The sequence below is a fragment of the Equus caballus genome, chromosome 2 (genome assembly GCF_041296265.1).
Source record: "Equus caballus isolate H_3958 breed thoroughbred chromosome 2, TB-T2T, whole genome shotgun sequence".
Taxonomy (NCBI): domain Eukaryota; kingdom Metazoa; phylum Chordata; class Mammalia; order Perissodactyla; family Equidae; genus Equus; species Equus caballus.
In genome coordinates, this window is record NC_091685.1 from 29244324 (window position 1) to 29261757 (window position 17434).

General features: G+C 47.7%; 1 protein-coding gene across 1 annotated transcript; it reads right to left on the minus strand.

Annotated features, from left to right (window-relative positions):
• Positions 1–2434: 2434 nt before the first annotated feature.
• LOC111772401 (uncharacterized) lies at positions 2435–13144 on the minus strand. The gene is made up of 6 exons (XM_023635435.2): positions 12947–13144; positions 11770–12869; positions 8224–8427; positions 5782–6004; positions 3110–3272; positions 2435–2798 (listed from the first exon to the last, which is right to left on the minus strand). Exons 2-6 carry the CDS (start codon positions 12293–12295, stop codon positions 2658–2660), a joined length of 1257 nt encoding a protein of 418 aa, XP_023491203.1. The 5' UTR covers positions 12296–12869; positions 12947–13144; the 3' UTR covers positions 2435–2657.
• Positions 13145–17434: the final 4290 nt, after the last annotated feature.

Below are 17434 nucleotides of genomic sequence, written 5' to 3' on the forward strand. Positions count from 1 at the left end.
AAATGAGACAACAAAAAGAGGCACAGGGCCTTGTTGTGATTTTGTGAAAGTGCCACCTCTGCCAGTTTATAAAGCTTGTCCTGCTTCCTGGTCCATACCACCTACTTCCTACACTCAACTGTCCTCTCAGTATGGTCAAAGACTGTGTCTTGTGTACTGTTGAATCATCACGGCCTAACACAGGAACTGGTACATAGTAGATTCCAACCCTTTTGTGTGTGTGTGAAGATTGGCCCTGACCTAACGTCTGTTCCCAAGCTTTTTTTTCTTCTTCTCCCCAAAGCCCCCCAGTACATAGTTGTATTTTCTAGTTGTAGGTCCTTCCAGTTCTGCTTTATGGGATGCTGCCTCAGCATGGCTTGATGAGCGGTGCTACGTCTGCGCCCAGGATCCGAACTGGTGAAGCCCTGGGCTGGTAAAGTGGAGCACCCGAACTTAACCACTTGACCATGGAGCCAGCCCCCCAACCCATTTTTTGAATGAATAAATGATAGTAGCAAAAACACTGCTGCCTAAATCCACCCTCTGCTAGGAAGGGGGGCAGTTAATGAGATTAGAAATAATTAATGGTCAGGATAATATTATATGGATACATTTAATCTTAATTCTGAAATTGAATAGCTCTTTCCCATTCTGCAGAAGGAAGGAGACTTAGGACCAGCTGGCCAAAGCCCAGGAACTGTCCCTGAAACAAGAGTCACAGAGTCCCCATGTTGAAGCAGGGATCATCTGGTCAAACTCTTTCATTTTACCTATGGGGGAACTGAACGCATAGAGAATAAAGTGACTTCTCACACATACACTCCCACACATACCCCATTTCTCAAAGCGATGAAGCTTTGGAGTCAGATTACACAGGAAAGGAGTCAAAGTAGGAGAATTCCCTCCTGTTTATTGGCCATACCTTCTGCCCTGCCCCCAACCATATCGAGGGGCCCAATCCCTTGGAAGAGCTTCAGAGATGGGAAGAGAAGGTGGGATGAGGACGCAGAGCTCCAGGCTCAGTGGCCACACTCCTTCCAGACAGTAGCTGTGTCCTACATGGGTTCCATCTTCACCTCCAGCCTCTCTGGTCCCTAACAAGAGGACAGACTACTTGCCTCTCCCTAACTCTTCCTCCAACCCACCCTTCCCTCAGGCATCTAAACTAGAGGCCAAGGGCTAGAGTTGGGAGAGCTGTCTGGGTAGGATTTAACCCAGCATCCAGCCTATCACCATCAGAAGAAATATAGGAATCCAGATTCCTGCAGGAAAGAAAGAAATCATTATAAAACAGGATTAGGAGGCTCTGGGAGCCTGGGAAACTTTTTAGGCTTAGATATTCCACTTTGGGGGATTATTTAGTAATCCATTCCTGCATTCCTTCAACAAAGCTATCCTGGGACTGACTATGCCAGTCCCTCGGTTAGATTAGGGGTGAGGCAGATGGAGATACAGAGATGAAATGCACTCTCTAGGGGCTGGCCCAGTGGCACAGCGGTTAAGTGCACACGTTCCACGCCAGTTTGGATCCCGGGTGCAGACATGGCACCGCTTGACAAGCCATGCTCTGGTAGGCATCCCACATAGAAAGTAGAGGAAGATGGGCACGGATGTGAGCTCAGGGCCAGTCTTCCTCAGCAAAAAGGTGAGGATTGGCAGATGTTAGCTCAGGGCTAATCTTCCTCAAAAAAATAAAATAAAATGTAAAAAAAAAAAAAAGAAATGCACTCTCTAGTTCAATGTGGACCCCACTCAATCCCCCTCACTTGCTGTTACCTGCCTGGCCTGTATCTTGAAATTTCAGTCCCTACTCTAATTTATTTCTGGATAGTCTCGGGTTCTGATGAGGTATAAAACTCTATGACTGACAACCACTCCGCAATGACAACTCTGCCGTGTACTGCCAAGGAAGCTGAGACTCTGAGAGGGTAACTGACTTCTCCTAAGTCATAGAGTTGAGCAGAGACAGGATCCAAGACCAGCACCTGCCAGAACCCAATGTGCACCTGCAGACCCTGGAGCAACCACCAGAACTTCATCACAGCGATCCTGTGTACCAACCTGCCAAACTCCTGCTGCTGGAGGCATTGGACTCTAAAACCACATAGAAAGAAAAATTGAGCTTGAGGAGCCATCCTGACAGGACAAGGCCAGCATGTTCCCATCATTTCAAGATTGGGCAAAAGCGCTGACCACTTGTTGAAGCTGGGACTCAGAAGGGTGTGATGACGAACCTTCTGCCTCTAATAAGAATGGACTTACTAAGGAGATAGGTTTTCCCATGAGGGTTGGAGTTTTGGAGGACTGTCATGGAAGAAAGAAGGGAGAGACTGTTCAGACCAGCAAGGAGGATTTACAAAGGCAGGCTGTCACAAGGGACAAACAGACTGGGAGAAGAGTGAGCTGGTGTGGCAGGAAAGGTGGGAGGAGAGAAGCAGAGACAACTCAGACCAGAAGTTTAATAAGTTTAATAAGTCAGAAAGGACCGGGTGAGGGGAGGGGACCTCTCCTGAGCAGACGGGGAGTCCAGGGAAAGCCAAGGGGGAGCCGAGGAGGATATGGGCTTGGGGAGGAGACTTGGATTTAGGAAAGAATGTGAGGGCATGAAGGGAGGAGGGGGCTCAGTGAAGGGTCGGGGTCTCTGAGCAGGTCAGTGGGAGGCTCTGGAAGACAAGTCAGGGAGGCCCCCAAATGATCCAGTTACCGCTTATTCGGATGGGCCCGAACACCATCCAGAGGGCTCTGTTCTCCATGCCCTCCGGCTCTCGGATCTCCCAGGCTCGATTCCTCCCGGGCGGACTCTTCTGACTACAGGTCTGTGGGGACACGAGCATAAGGGTGACAAGACCCCCGACCTCGGGCGGGCCTATGCAGGAGGCCCCAGGTAGATGCAGGCCGTTCACCAAGATCCCGCCCTTTAGGTCAACCCCAGCCTCCTCACCCCCACAAGCCACGCCCCCGGCAGGTTAGGCCAATCCCCCGCACCGCTGTCCCCCAGGTACCGCCTTAGTCCCGCCCCCAGGATGCCGGCATTGCCGGGAGGTGGCTCGCCGGCGCGGCACCCCGGAGCTGCCCGGCAGGCACAGGCTGCGGCGACGGGTGTGGGCCCCCGGGGCTGCCCGCTCACCGGCTGGCACGGGCGCCCCGCCCGCTTGTCGCTCAGAGTCACTCGGCCGTGCAGGTAGAGCGTATCGCTGGTCAAGAAGCGGAACAGGTTGAAGGCCGGCGTCACCTCTAGAGAGACCCCGTTGGCCCCCAGGCCCTGGAGCAGCTGGCTGCTGACTGGGCAGCTGTGGGGAGAGGCAGCGTCGTCAACTGTTAGGAGCCCCGGCTCGGGGCCACGGTGTGGATGGACAAACAGTGATTTCCCCCTTTCTGCTTGTCCTGTATGGGTGTAGATGCTGGGTTTCGCGCTGGGAACTTTACTTGCATTATTTCATTTCATCCTCAGATCAATCCTAGAAGGAAGACAATACTTTCCCTCCCTTCTTTCCCCTTTCTTCTCTTCCTTTTTTTTTCTTTTAACATCTTTTCTCTTCCTCTTTCTTTTCCTTTCTTCTCCTTCCCCTCCTCCTCCTCACTATTATTATTTTGACAGTGTGGTGCTAGTAAATTCAAGGTGAGATGACCTTTTATTTTTCTTCACTTTCATTTTATTTTTTTCTTTTTCTAAGTCTCTTTCCTTTCAATAAAGTTTGTTTCCTTTTTTTTTTTTAAGATTTTATTTTTCCTTTTTTCTCCCAAAGCCCCCCAGTACATAGTTGTGTATTTTTAGTTGTTGGTCCTTCTCGTTGTGGCATGAGGGATGCTGCTTCAGGATGGCTTGATGAGCAGTGCCATGTCCACGCCCAGGATCTGAACTGATGAAACCCTGGGCCACTGAACCAGAGCACATGAACTTAACCACTTGGCCACCGGCCTGGTCCCTAAAGTTTATTTCTTGACTGAGCCTAGTTTATCAGTGATTCCTTATTAGCAATAACTGTTCCAAATTGAAAAAGGAAAACTCAGTTACCGGTGACAATGTAGGGATTGATGGCAAACCGTGACAGACATGGAAAATTCTGAGCTAAAGGATTCAGAGCTAAGGGTCTGAACTGTCCACACTATTGTCACAGTAACTTTTTTTGAGATGACAATAACCTAAATGTAACTCTTTCACTATAACTGGTAATATTTGGATAGGCCTGTGGTGTAGGGTCCACGGGCAGAAAGAAATTCTTACTGTTACATAGGCTCCTTTCTAGGTGCTTAGGAGAATTAGGGAACATGAGTGAATAAAACAGAGCAAAACCTCCTATTCTCTTGTGGGTGAGGGGAGACGGACAATAACTAACTTAAAAATAAATGATCTTGTGTGATACAGTGTACAGTTAGGAGGTGATAAGTACATAGAAGAAAGGAATCGGGATCTAGAGTGGATGAATGGAACATAGTTTGCAATTTTAAATAGCATGGGTGGGGTGGGCTTCATTGAAATGGTGACATTTTAGCAACGACTTAAAGGAGATGAGAGTTTTCCATGTGAGTGTCAGGGAGTTGTGGGTTCCAGGAACAGAAACCAGCCAATGCAAAAACCTAAGGGACAGCAAATTACTTTCCCACCAAGTTACCTGTCCACACAGATGCTGCCTCCTGTAGGTATTAGGGAATTACCTCTCTGATCTCTGCCTCTTGTACTCTTCAAATCCCATTTAGCCTTTTTACCCCAGGGCCTTTATTCCAGGGCTCAAGTTCACCATCAATAAGTCCATTCTAGTTTCCCCCTTGATGGACCCTTTCTTTTTTAAAAATGAGGAAACTGAGGCTCAGAGAGGTTAAGTCAGGTGCCCAAGTTTCTTCAGGTAGCAGCCTGGCTCCATACCCTTAATCAGTAGGTTCTATTTCCTCCTGACAAAGGAGGAATTACATGCTAGGGCGGATTTGGTGGTGTTTCAGAACCTGGACTCTGGACCATGAATAGATCAACAGCGTGTCTGGTTAAGTCATTTACACTCTCTGAACCCCTCTTTAATCCCCTCATCTATACAGTGGAGGAAATAATACTTCAGAAGGTTGTTTTCAAAAATAAATGAGGCAATTAATGATTCACTGTGCTCTGTGAAGACTTGTTGTTAACATTAATCAAATACAACCTAGAAGTCAGGAGACCCAGCTACTTCCTTAGATGGTGAGCTGTTGAGGGTAAGGACTTAGTCTTACTTATTTCTATGTCTCCGGCACTTAGCAAGGTTTGCCACTTACCAACTATGTGAACTGAGCCTCAGTTTCTCCATCTATAAAATGGGAATAAACATATAACACTCATACAGTGTGTTGTGAGGCTTAAATGAGTTAATATATGTGAAGTGATTCGAACAGTGCCACGCATGGAGTAAATGCTATGTCGGAATTAGCTGTGATTAGCTATTAAATGTAATGCATGTCAAATGTATAACATAGTGTATAGCACTCAGAAATGTTAGTTTTTGTTTTTTACTTTTATCATTGTAGACCCTCAATAATTGTTTGAGGAAAGAAAAAAAGGAATGAATGTCATTTATTGGCTGTAATCTTGGACAGGTGTTAATCCCCCTGTACCTTAATTTACTCATCTGCAAAATGGGAGTGATAATAATACTTGCATTAATTCAATAAACATTCACCCAGCATGTACCTTCTCCCAGTGCTTAGGTACCATGGATACAGAGAGGAGTGACAGGATCTGTGCACATGGGTACAAAAGCACCTGGCACAAGCCACAGTCCAAAAGATAATATGGCACTGGCAGGATGTTACTGAGGCCTTATAGACACTTACCTCTCCTTCACAAAGTGGTAGGTGTCCTTAACAGTACCCATCCTGGAGATGTTGGAGCTGGCAAAGACCTCATTGGCCACAAGGGCAAATCTGTCTGGATCACTGCTTGTGGCTCTGAGGACCACGTAGAGAGGCTTGCCAAGGGGAGCTGGTCTGTTCCCAAGTGGAGATGAGAGCTGAGGGTCCGTGAAGATGCCCAGGATGACGATGGTGTCCCCAGTGCCTGGAACATGGATGGTGATATATCTGGAAAGGGATAGGAGTTAGACCCTCACCACAACACCCTAGAGGGAGGGACACTCACTCACCTTCTGCCTTGCACCCAAGGTCACGAGCACTGGTAGCCATAGAGAATAAGGGGAGGAGAGGAGCAAATCTGCTAACCTGCCTCCGGGACCTCCTAAAAAGTGAGGGCCCACCTCACTGATCCCCAGACCTAGCGCCTTGAAGCCATCCAAGCCATCCTACTCCATTTATATAAGCAATCCATAATGAATTGTGTCATAGAAACATCTTTTTTCTTCCACTAATGCTTTGAGTCTCAGTCTAAGAGGTACCTATGATTAGTGGGGTGAGCATGGGGAGGCCAACATCCTGAGGGTTTTGACCACTTTTGCCTGGATTTGAGGTAGCACTAGGAACTCAGGAGTTTCCGCAGGGCCCAGCCTGAGAGGGAGATAGAGCAGAACTGACAGGAAGGAGACCACTGGGTAAGGGTCGCTCTGGCTGACATTCACCACCAGAGGATACGTGCAGCTTAAGCACAGCATCGTCAAGTCAGTATTGGTGAAGCCAGGGAGAACCTGCAGAAGCTGCACCTCCAGAGAATAAAGGGCGTGGCTGCTGTTGGTCTAGAAAAGACAGGGAGGGGCCGTTACCCTCAGATCTCCAGGGGAAACCTTCGCCCATACTTGTTGGCTGCAAGTGGTTTATTTAAAAGCAATGGCTAAAGTTTACTAAGCATGGGCTGTATGCCAGGTGCCGTTGCCTAACCACAACTTTCTGAGGAAGATTCTGTTATTAGTCCCATTTTACAGAAGAGCGAACTGGGGCTTAGAAAGTTAAAAGATGCCCAGAGCAAGTACAAGAGCCAGAATTCAACATCTCTCTGATTCCAGAGCCCGTGTTCTTAACCTCTGTGCCAGTGGTTCTCAAATTTCAGTGTACATCTTAGAATCCCTTGGAAAAAAAATAAAAGAGTAAGCATTGGGGTGCTTCTTAAAAGTGCCACGTCCTGATCCCTAGCCCAAGATTTGGATATCTTTTTGGTATTTTATTGTTTCCTCAGGATCTTTTAAAAGAATCAAAAGATTTGTTGCTGTAAATAAAGCACTTTATTAAAAAGAACACTGATAGAGATTTCTAGGGGCATAGCCATGGACTTACCTATCGCATGTTGAAACTGCCAACTCTGTTCCAGGACCTAAGCAAGAGACCCCATGAAGCTCTGTGTGGCAAAACTAGAGATAACGGTAAACACTGAAAGGAACTAAATCACCCTTTTAGGACAAACTCTAGTTTTCAAACTGAGCCTGTGGGACCCAGGGCCTCCTTAAAGGGGCGTAACCGCCCACTTAGGTGTTGGGGGGACAGCTAACCCAGTGAGGCGATCTTCTTCCTCCCCCATTCAGTCAAAACAGCTCTGTTTTTCTATATTTATGTTTATATTCGGCTTTTGTGTAAGCTCTCTTCCAAAGAAAGGAGGCAGCAGCACTGGTGAGTAGTCAGGAGCACAAACCAGCTCTGTTAAGAGCTAGCTGTGATACTTGGGAAAATCTCTCAACTTCTCTGAGCCTAAGATTGCTCATCTGTAAAATGGGAACTTCACAGGACTATTGTGAAAATTTAATGAGATGATGCATGCAAAAAAGATTTTGACGCATGGCACATGGTAAGAAATTAATAAATATTGGTTTTGGTTGTGGTTATTTTTTTTTTTTAAAGATTTTATTTTTTCCTTTTTCTCCCCAAAGCCCCCCGGTACATAGTTGTGTATTCTTCATTGTGGGTTCTTCTAGCTGTGGCATGTGGGACGCTGCCTCAGCGTGTCTGATGTGCAGTGCCATGTCCGCGCCCAGGATTCGAACCAACGAAACACTGGGCCACCTGCAGTGGAGCGCGCAAACTTAACCACTCGGCCACGGGGCCAGCCCCAATGGTTGTGATTATTTTAAAGGGTTCTGTGGCTGACAGATTTGGAAACCAATATCCCAGTCCATCAAACATGGCACCATCTATAAGGGCAGTCCCAGTCTGATGGGGTACAACATGGTCTTTTCCCCCAAAAAAAGACTGGTTTGATGGCGAAGACTTGACTCCATTCTGGAGAATTATTCCTCAGTCAGATGGAAATGGTCGCTGAGGCCAATCGCTCATTTCCCAGGCCCCCCACACCACCACTTATCCCCTCTTCCTATCAGGTGGTCCCCCCAGCTTGCTTACAGAGAGGTGGAGTCCACAAGTTGACCTCCTTCTTCTCCATTCTGAAGACCTGGACGCGGTGACCTTCCTCTATCTTGCTGACACTGGAGCATCCTGAGAAGGCACCTGAGAAGTTCCAGTGGTGAGTCTTCAGGAAGCAGCTGATCAGGACCACCTCAATTTTCTGCGGCTGGCAGTGCAGAGCCACCAACAACGTGGACAGTTCTGCAGGAGAACAACAGCCAGGACAGGGGCCTCCTGAGGCTCCTGGGACAATGTTATGGGAAGGGATACTAGTTCTAATCCGGGTGGAAGAGACACTGGGGATACTAGCCCAACCCACAATGACTCCCTGAAACAGAGTCCCCTCACAGGAGGTGAGACGCCCACACCATGATGGCACTGGGGGACCCTGATCCCTGGCCTTCACCGATCCACTCAGAATCTCTTTCCCAGGAACTGAGCCTAAAAGGAGGCAGTATAAATCGTGAGTATTGTGAGGCAGCAATTTTCGGTCACGTGGGCTGAGAGGTAGGACAAACCAGTGTGTGGAGAGAGGAACAAAGCAGGTGCAGGTGCAGAATGGGGAGAGCAAGATGGAGAAGAGAGAAGCGACTTCCTGGTTCCTGCCATATCCACCGTTCCAAGTCCCAGTCCCTGGACATCCTTGTTGGAGCCTACCCTTGGCCTCCACAAGACACCCTTATAATGAGTTCTCCTGTTTTCCCTTAGCCAGCCCAATTGGTTTCTGTTACTTATCTGGCAAGATTATTTTTGGAGGTATTGATTTGTTTTGTTCTTTGATTTCCCTCTCATTCCAATACGTAGCCTGGGCCTTGGGGGTTTTGGAGGGGCCTAAACTGCTTCAGTCAGTGGCTCTATCTCGTAAAAGCCTGAACTTGAGAAAGACAGGCCGAGGGAGGGGAGGGAGGGGGCGCCTTTGAGAGCCATGAGGGAGAGAGGTCAGTCTTCACGTCCTCTTTAGGACATTTTAGTTTCATGAGCCAACAAATTTTGTTTTATTTTGTTTCATGTTTTCAATTTTGTTTGTTTGTTTTGCTCAAGCCAGTTAGAGTTGCTTTTCTGCCCCAGCACCACAAGGTGTCCTGCTAAATGTCCAACACGAGTGCTTTTTTGGTGTTGAATGAGAAGGTTAATACTTAACCCTCACCCCTTCTTTCTGTGCCTGCTGTTTCCACACTTTCTATTGAATTTGGGATGACCTGCTTAAAAATTAGCCGTTAAAAAGGAAAACGGAGCGGAAATAGTAGCGTAAGACATTTCTGGACTTGTTTCATTACTTTGAATGTAAAAATTTCTTTTCCTTTGCTCTTTTAAAAAGCTCACTCTTTATATCTTGGCAGGCGTGTTTGGTCAGAGTGACGGGCTGCAATTCAAGGGCAGATGCTTTGTACCAGTGTGTGTTGCAGGGGGAGCTGAAGTCAATCACAGAAATTTCTGCTATTGTAATCCATAGCATATTGTGATACGGAGCGCCAAATGATAACATTAACAATAGCTAATACTCAAACATTAATGCTGTGAGGTACATGTGCTCTTATTATCCCCGGAAGAAGAAAAGGAAGCATAGTTCAAACCCAGACAGTGTATCTTGCAGAGTCCCTGTTTACTCACAGGGGAACAAATTAACACAGAAAGAAAAGCTGGCTCATCCTCAGTGCATGAAAACACAAGCATAGACTTTATATTTCCTGTGGAGGGACACATGCAGCGTTTTACAAGTGGGCACGTAACCCCCATCTCACCAAGAGAGGTGGTTGAGATAGGTAGGGACAACCCTCTAATGAGCCAATACCTACCCAGGGTTTGACTAAAATGCCCCCGGGCTGGACGGGTCATCCCAGTCACTTCTATCTCACCCAGCCCCACTCAGCTCTCATCTGAATTCTCCTCCTCTGCAACAGGGTATATTCCAAGGGGCTACATTAATGTTCCTCAGAAGGAGGATTCTGGGGACAGACACTCCTGGAAAACTCCCGCTACAATCTGCTTTCAAAATCTGACTTAAAAGTCACAGTGGACAGTGGAATATTAAATATTGAAGGCTCTGAAAAGTCCTGCAGTCAAGAAGCAGTTTTGTTTAATCCAGTGTTTCCCAAATATATTTTTTGACAACAGAACCCTTTTTTTTTTAGTGTAATGTCTATTGAAATCCCATAGCACTGGCGTCCCACAAAATACATTTTGGAAAATACTGGTCCATACAGTAAGCACTGCTTAGTTTTGAATGTAAGAGAAGCTTTATCCCAAGGCTGGATCATCCAACAGACCAAAGCAGGAATGCCAAAGAAATATTTTTTGAAGGAATTTGATATTTAAAACAGCAGAGCAGTCATTTTAGGAAAATCGGGATTTTGTTAAATTGAAATGTTTTGGGGGAGTTAGAATTATTTTGACTGTAGAGGACATGTCGGGGGGACAACATCATCTTTTCGGTTCCCAGGACCCAGCTTCCATGCGGCTAGCGTGTGGGCCTGGGAGATTGCTGCAGCACCTAGGGGAGGCCCTGTGAACTCCGGCTTTCTGAAATATCTGCCACACTGGTCTTGCCCCAACAATAAGATTTCTGCCTCAGTTTCCCTGCCTAGCCCTCCAAGCCTCCGCTGGCGCTACAGCCTTTGTCTTTGGTAGATTATCAACTCCTCTCTTGAGGAAGTTTTAATCTCTGGCCAGCAGTTGGAGTCCTGGGGGTTGGGGGTCGATGAATTGTCTGTTCCACTTCTGCTACAGACTGAATGTTTGTGTCCTCCCGAAATCCATACGTTAAATCCTAACGCCCAATGTGATAGTATCAGGAGGTGGGGCCTTTGGGAGTTGATTCGGTCATGAGGGTTGAGCCCTCATGAATGGGAGTAGTGACCTTATAAAAGAGACCTCAGAGAGCTCCCTTGCCCCTTCCACCATGTGAAGACACGGTGAGAAGATAACTGTCTATGAACCAGGCAGGGGACCCCCACCAGACGCTGAATCAGCCAGTGCCCTGATCTTGAACTTCAAGCCTCCAGAACCATGAGACATTTCTGTTGTTTATAAGCCACCCAGTGTATGGTATTCTGTTATAGCAGCCTGAACAGACTAAAACAAACTCATATGCGCAGTTGCCTGTCCTCTCATAGACATCACCTCTAACCGGATGGACTCTTTTTTTTTTTTTTTTTTTGAGGAAGATTAGCCCTGAGCTAACATCTGCTACCAATCCTCCTCTTTTTGCTGAGGAAGACTGGCCCTAAGCTAATATCCATGCCCATCTTCCTCTACTTTATATGTGGGATGCCTACCACAGCATGGCTTGCCAAGTGGTGCCATGTCTGCACCAGGGATCTGAACCAGTGAACCCTAAGCCGCCAAAGCAGAATGTGCAAACTTAACTGCTGCGCCGCCGGGCCAGCCCCAGGATGGACTCTTTAGGTGTTAGTGTCTGATCAACCTCACGAGCCCTCCCGTACCCTTTGGACGCACATTCCTCTGGGCCTTCACAGATTTATGAGGTCCGCTCTGGCCCCCATCTCTTCTTTGCTGTACTGACATGAGTTCCTTCAGACTTACCTGAGTGAGCGTAGTAGCTGTCATTGCACATACAAACACCCCTGCTAGCTGGGTACTCATCCAGAGTACAGACTCCTGCTCTGGGACTACTGCTCTGGGTGTGTTTAGGGGAAGCTTGACTGGCCCCAGTCTTGGCAGAGGATTTTGTTGTCCCTGAGGAGCTGAGGATACGGGCTGTTGAATGAGCAGCTGTTGTCTCAGGTGACTGAGCTGTTGCAGTGCCAGCACTTGGGGCTGATTCCAGTAGATGGGAAGGTGTCTGTGTGGCGGTGTTGTGATGTGTTTCAGACAGCGTTCTCATCGTGGGGGCTGTTGCTGGGGTTGGAGGCGCAGCTGTAGTTTCCCCTTCCTGAGTTCCAGACATGGTTGTTCCAACACCAGTTGTCCCCAGGGTGGTCATGGTTAGTGAAGTGGTGCAGATAACTGCACTGGTTGTCACGGGTAGAGATTCTTTTGCCTCAGTGATTTTGTTCAATGTGGTTGGGGATATTGTTGTAGCTGACTCCTCAGAGACAGTGGCTGTCATGGACCCTGATCATGTAACATCATTGCCTGCTGTGTTTAATGCTGTTGCAGCTGTGATAGTGGCTGACTTCTGTGAGTAAGTGCACAGTGATGATTCCAATCCATTGACTATGGAGCTTGATGCTAATGCGGCTGCAGTTGGAGCTCTCTGATTTTGTTTCGGGGTCTCAGCTGAAGTGGCCATGCTGGATGAGGCCGTGATTCTGGATGTCCCTCCCTGGTCCTTCAACAGAGAAGTCATCGTGGAATTTGACAGTGTTGTGCCCTTGGGGGTTGTGGTGAAAGTTGTATTTAATCTCTCCTCCTGAGCCTCATGTCCTGGGTTGTCTGCTCAGTGGACCCGGCGGAGCTGCTGCCTAGTGGTGAAGTCAGAGGAGTAGCTGGTGTATGCTTCTGGGACTCAGACTCTGTTGTCCTCCTGGTTGCTGGTGAGGTATGAGGTGGAACTGTAGGGTCGTTGTCTCTCCCATTCTTGGACAGAGCTGAAGTTGTGGATGAATCTACAGTTCCCTTAGGCGCAGAGACTTTTGTGGAGGCTGTTGTATCTGACTCCATCCCCCAGGTTGTAATAATGCCTGTAAAAACAAAAACAAAGAGAAACTAATACACCTGTTCCCTCCACCAATCCAGATTCTCAGATGTTCTCACTTACCAAGTATCCTTATTGGAAGATTCAATAAAAATAATATCAATACCAACTCCATTATTACTGGCTCGCATTCATTTATGTGCCAGCTTTGTGCTAATAGATCTCAGCTAATGCGTGCCAGGGAGAGTGGGTTTAACTAGAGCTGGCAACTATGTCTCATTCGCCTCGATGATTGTCCGAGAAGGAGAGTCAGCAAAAGGCAGAAATCTGTTATTGCATTTAGTCTCTGCTTTCTTTCCTTTCTTTCTTTCTTTTTTTTTAGAAAAATTGGCCCTGAGCTAACATCTGTTGCCAATCTTTTTTTTCTTCTTCTTCTCTCCAAAGCCCCCCAGTACATAGTTGTATATTCTAGTTGTAGGTCCTTCTGGTTGTGCTATGTGGGACGCCTCCTTAGCATGGCTTGATGAGCAGTGCCATGTCCACACCCAGGATCCAAACCAGCAAAACCCTGGGCCACTGAAGCAGAGCGTGCGAACTTAACCACTCGGCCACAGGGCCGGCCCCTTGTTGTAGGCTTTTAATTAATAGAGGCCCTGATATGGGTTCCCCTACATTAAACTCAGCATGTATGGGGTTAAAACCAAGAGCACCCATCCCCTTTCCCAGCTTCATTAGTTACACTCATGTGTATATATCTGTTTCTTTAAACTTTGACTCCCTGAGCTTTACAACCAAATTGAAGTTACAAATTGTGAAAGCCCAGGTGGCCTCACTAAAGTTGACTCACACTAAAGTTTTGGCTCATCACTGGTCCTTGAAGTTTATTACAGCAAAACTAATGTCCAGAGAATATCAAGAAGCTAAAGTTTCCCAGGCCCCAACTCCTTGGCTTCCTGACACTGGAATCCACCACGGAGACAGACTACCAAGGACGTCCACCTTATCTCGTCACCCTCCTCCCTGGGAACAGCCTCACAAGGCCAAATGCAGGCTGGGGGAAAACACTGACCAGCAAGGTCACAGGCTCTCCCCCACCCCATTCCTTGCAAACCTTTAAAACTCTTTACCCATTTCTTAACGAGGAGCCAGTAGTTCTCAAGGTACTAGCCAGCTGCTAGCTCCCCTTACGTGGTAAAGAAAGTAAAGCTCTTTTTCCTTTTCACCCAAGACTCTGTTCTTGTTATTTGGATTGGCACCGGATTCAGAGACTGAACTTTTGGTAACAGTCTCTGGTTTCTTGATGCTTTTTTTGGTGTAAGTTTCCTACTGCATTGAATATGATTCTCATATTTAAAGATATACAGCTTTTTTGTAGAAAATGACCCCCAACTGCAAGCCAAGTACTTCATTTAGTGCAATAGCAGTCAAGGATAGTTTGTCATTGTTCGATTTTCACCTTGTCTGAGTAAGGTGCCACTCCAACCCATAAGCAATGGCGCATTGAATCCTCACATCCAACCTGAAGTAAAGATAATTATTTTTATTTATCAGATGAAGAAACTGAGGCTCAGACAGGCGAAGACACCTGTGCAAGGTCACACAGCCAGGAAGTGGTGCCACTGCATTTGGTACGTGGTCCATGAGACCCCAGAGCCCAATGTCTTCCCTGCTGCACTGCACAGCCTCGCAAAAACAGCTTCATTCTCATGACCGAGCCAGCCATTCTCTCCAGAGAGAAAGGTTCAAATCAGGTACACTGAGCTGGATCCTGGAAATCTTTCTCTTTCCCCTGGGCAATGGGCAGAAATAGGTCCATCACCTGATGCCCTGTCCTTGCATTTTTGGCAGTTATCAAAGAACTAATTCAGGAAACTCAAGGTGACCCAGCCCAGGTGGTGAGCTCCTCCTTCCCATAAGCTAGCTCTGAAGAGGCACTGACCTTTGTCCCTACCCCTGCCCCTGTCTGGCACCTGCTCCTTCCATATGCTACTTTCTTCTAGCCTTGGGCAGAGTTAAGGGGTCACAGTAGGGCAGGAGAGCTGTCCAGGAGAGAGGCCCCACCTCTCTCGGTGCCTCCATGTCCCCCTCAGCACAGTGAGGGACTTGGCTCAATATCCCAGGAGTCCTCTAAACTCTGGTGATACATGGGTGGGTTTGCAACAAAAGTCCAGGCTGAAATGAACAGATGTCTTGTTACAGCGTCTCAAATTTTTATTTGCAAGGAGAGATGTTTCCATTGGATGTGATTTTGTGTTTTTTCCATGTAGTTAACCAGTTGTCCCTGCCCCCTTATGGAAAAGTCCATCCTTTCCCCACTGATTCATCATGCTACCTGTCATTATGTATCCAGACCAATTTCCATGCTTTTCCATTCCATTGGTTCACTTCTCTGCACCAACACCAGATTTACTTTAATGTAAATCTCAGTATTTGTTAGGGTGAGTCTCCCATCTTGCTCTTCAAAATTATTTTGGCTATTGTTGGCCTTTTGTTCTTCCTTACATATATTGGAACCCATTTATCAAGTTCTACAAAATATCCTATTGGGATTTTGATTGAAAAGTGTGCCACAATTACAGATTTGGTGAGAATTTGATATTTTTATGATATTGAGATATTCTGGACACAACAGCTCCTTTGAGAAGCAATGAGGTGTGTGGCCTGGGCTCTGAAGTCAGATCTGAGATAGAATCCCAGCTCTGTGATGGGGGACAAAGCACTTCATGACTCTGAGCCTCAGCTTCCTCAACTGTAAAACGGGGATGATGATAGTACCCACTTCACAGATGGTCATGAGGATTAAATGAGATAATGCACGTGAAGCACTTAGCACAGGGCTTAGCATATAGTAGGTGCTCAATAAGTAGAATCTGCTCTTGGTAATGATTATCCCCTTCTGCTTCTCTCATCAAAATTGGTATCTGCTTCCTGGGTGCTTTGCCAAGGAAACTTCTGTCCCTGGAAAAAGTCATGGACTTATGGGAGAGATGAGACAGGCAATTTCTTGCCATCTCCCAGTATCTTCCCCCATACTCTCCTAGGAGCTCAGGATCCAGCACTGCACTCCAACTTCAGGCTCAGTGAGGCATTAGAGGTGGCGGTTGCTCTTTGCTGGAGTAGGGGAGAGGAGGACAGCGGAGGTCCAAGCCCTTGGGCCCTCAGTTCTGGGCCACCTTGGGTGGGAACTAGCCTGTTGAAACCCTAAGCTGTTGGCCTGGCCCAGATGGAAAGGACAGACAGAAAGGCGGAGACAGCTGAGGTGACAGACAAAATGGAGGGAGTAGACAGACAGAGCGCATCCCGGAAGAGTACGGATGGGCAAAGCCTGAAGTCCCTTGGAGGTCATCTGTCATGCTCCTACCTCCAAACTTATTGGTGCCCCAAGCCTTTCAGACAATTTAGGGGTGGGGTGGGCGATGGCTGTGCTCATGTTATAAGATCTTCCTGGGGATACTATCTAATCTTCTACCCCCTTCCTCCCCTCTCTGACCAGCCAGAAGTGGGGCTCTGAGAGCCTCCAGAGAAGGATAGATGGGAAAGGTATATGTGGCTACTCACCAGGCAGATTGAGGGCTCCATCCCCAACAAATAGCAGCAGCAAAAGCCACTGGCTGCCCATGGCTCGGCTAGTTGATGGTCCTGGAGGGCAGTGGGAAGGAGTCCTGGCCAGAACAGGGGAACAGACAGCAGCTGAAGACAGTGAGGCGCTGCTGGCACTGGTGTCACCTCTCACTTGCCCGCTGAGTATACCACCTTGTCCCCCGTTGTCCAGGTTCTTTCCTAGCAGGCCCCAGGGGGCTTTTCAGGGCTGGAACCAATGCTGACGGGAGGAGGATGGAGGGTGGAGTTTCCCATCAGCTGCAATCAGTGGGCCTCTGGGGATTCCCGTTCCAACTGGTGAATATCCCCAAGGACCCTACTTTCTAGCCTTTGCTGAACTGCTGGGCAGAACTCTGCACCTTCCAGCCTTTCCCACACAACACCAGGGAACCTGAGTCTCAGCAACATGGCTGATCTCATCTGTCTCCCAGCTCCCGGCCTGAGAACTGGCCATGTTATTTTAGAGCTGGAGATCAATCTTATCATCTCTCCATCGCACTGATGGGGAAAATGAGGTCCAGTGACTTGCCCAAGGATGAGAATCCAGGTCTCCTGTCCTCCAAGGAGGCTCTTCCTATTGCCCTTGACTGCCATAGCTTTCTCATATTCTGCATTGCCTAGCTCAGGAACCTTCTGTGGCTCTCAATGGCCTTTGGTGTGAGGGTCCCAAAGAGTCCTCCCAGGTCTCAAGTTCCCCACCAGATTTCATTCACCTGACCCACAAACTCCTCCTGCTGTCTTCCAGCAAGCTTCTTCCAGTGCACCTCTCCTCCAGAGAGCCTGCCAGGACCCACCCTTTGCCCACTCATTCTCCATTGCCCGGATGGAGCTGCCTGTAACTGCATGACTTGGTCAATCAAGCCCATCAGACTAGGGCTCCTCAGAATTAGGACCAGTCTCCTCCACCTTCAGAGAGAGAGAGAGGAGAGGGTAGGGCTATCTCCTTCATCAGACAGGGGATCCCAACTATGAGGACCAGACTTTCACCCCCAAAATTTAGGACCCTAAGGA

Bases quoted from the DNA above. Each gene is read 5' to 3' on its own strand.
- LOC111772401 (XM_023635435.2), bottom strand. From the start codon at position 12,295: ATGACAGCCACTGTCTCTGAGGAGTCAGCTACAACAATATCCCCAACC. The intron at 6,005-8,223 runs GTAAGCAAGCTG...TCCATGTTCCAG, and splicing joins CTTGTGGACTCCACCTCTCT to GCACTGGGGACACCATCGTC. The intron at 2,799-3,109 runs GTGAGCGGGCAG...GTGTCCCCACAG, and splicing joins CGGGGCGCCCGTGCCAGCCG to ACCTGTAGTCAGAAGAGTCC.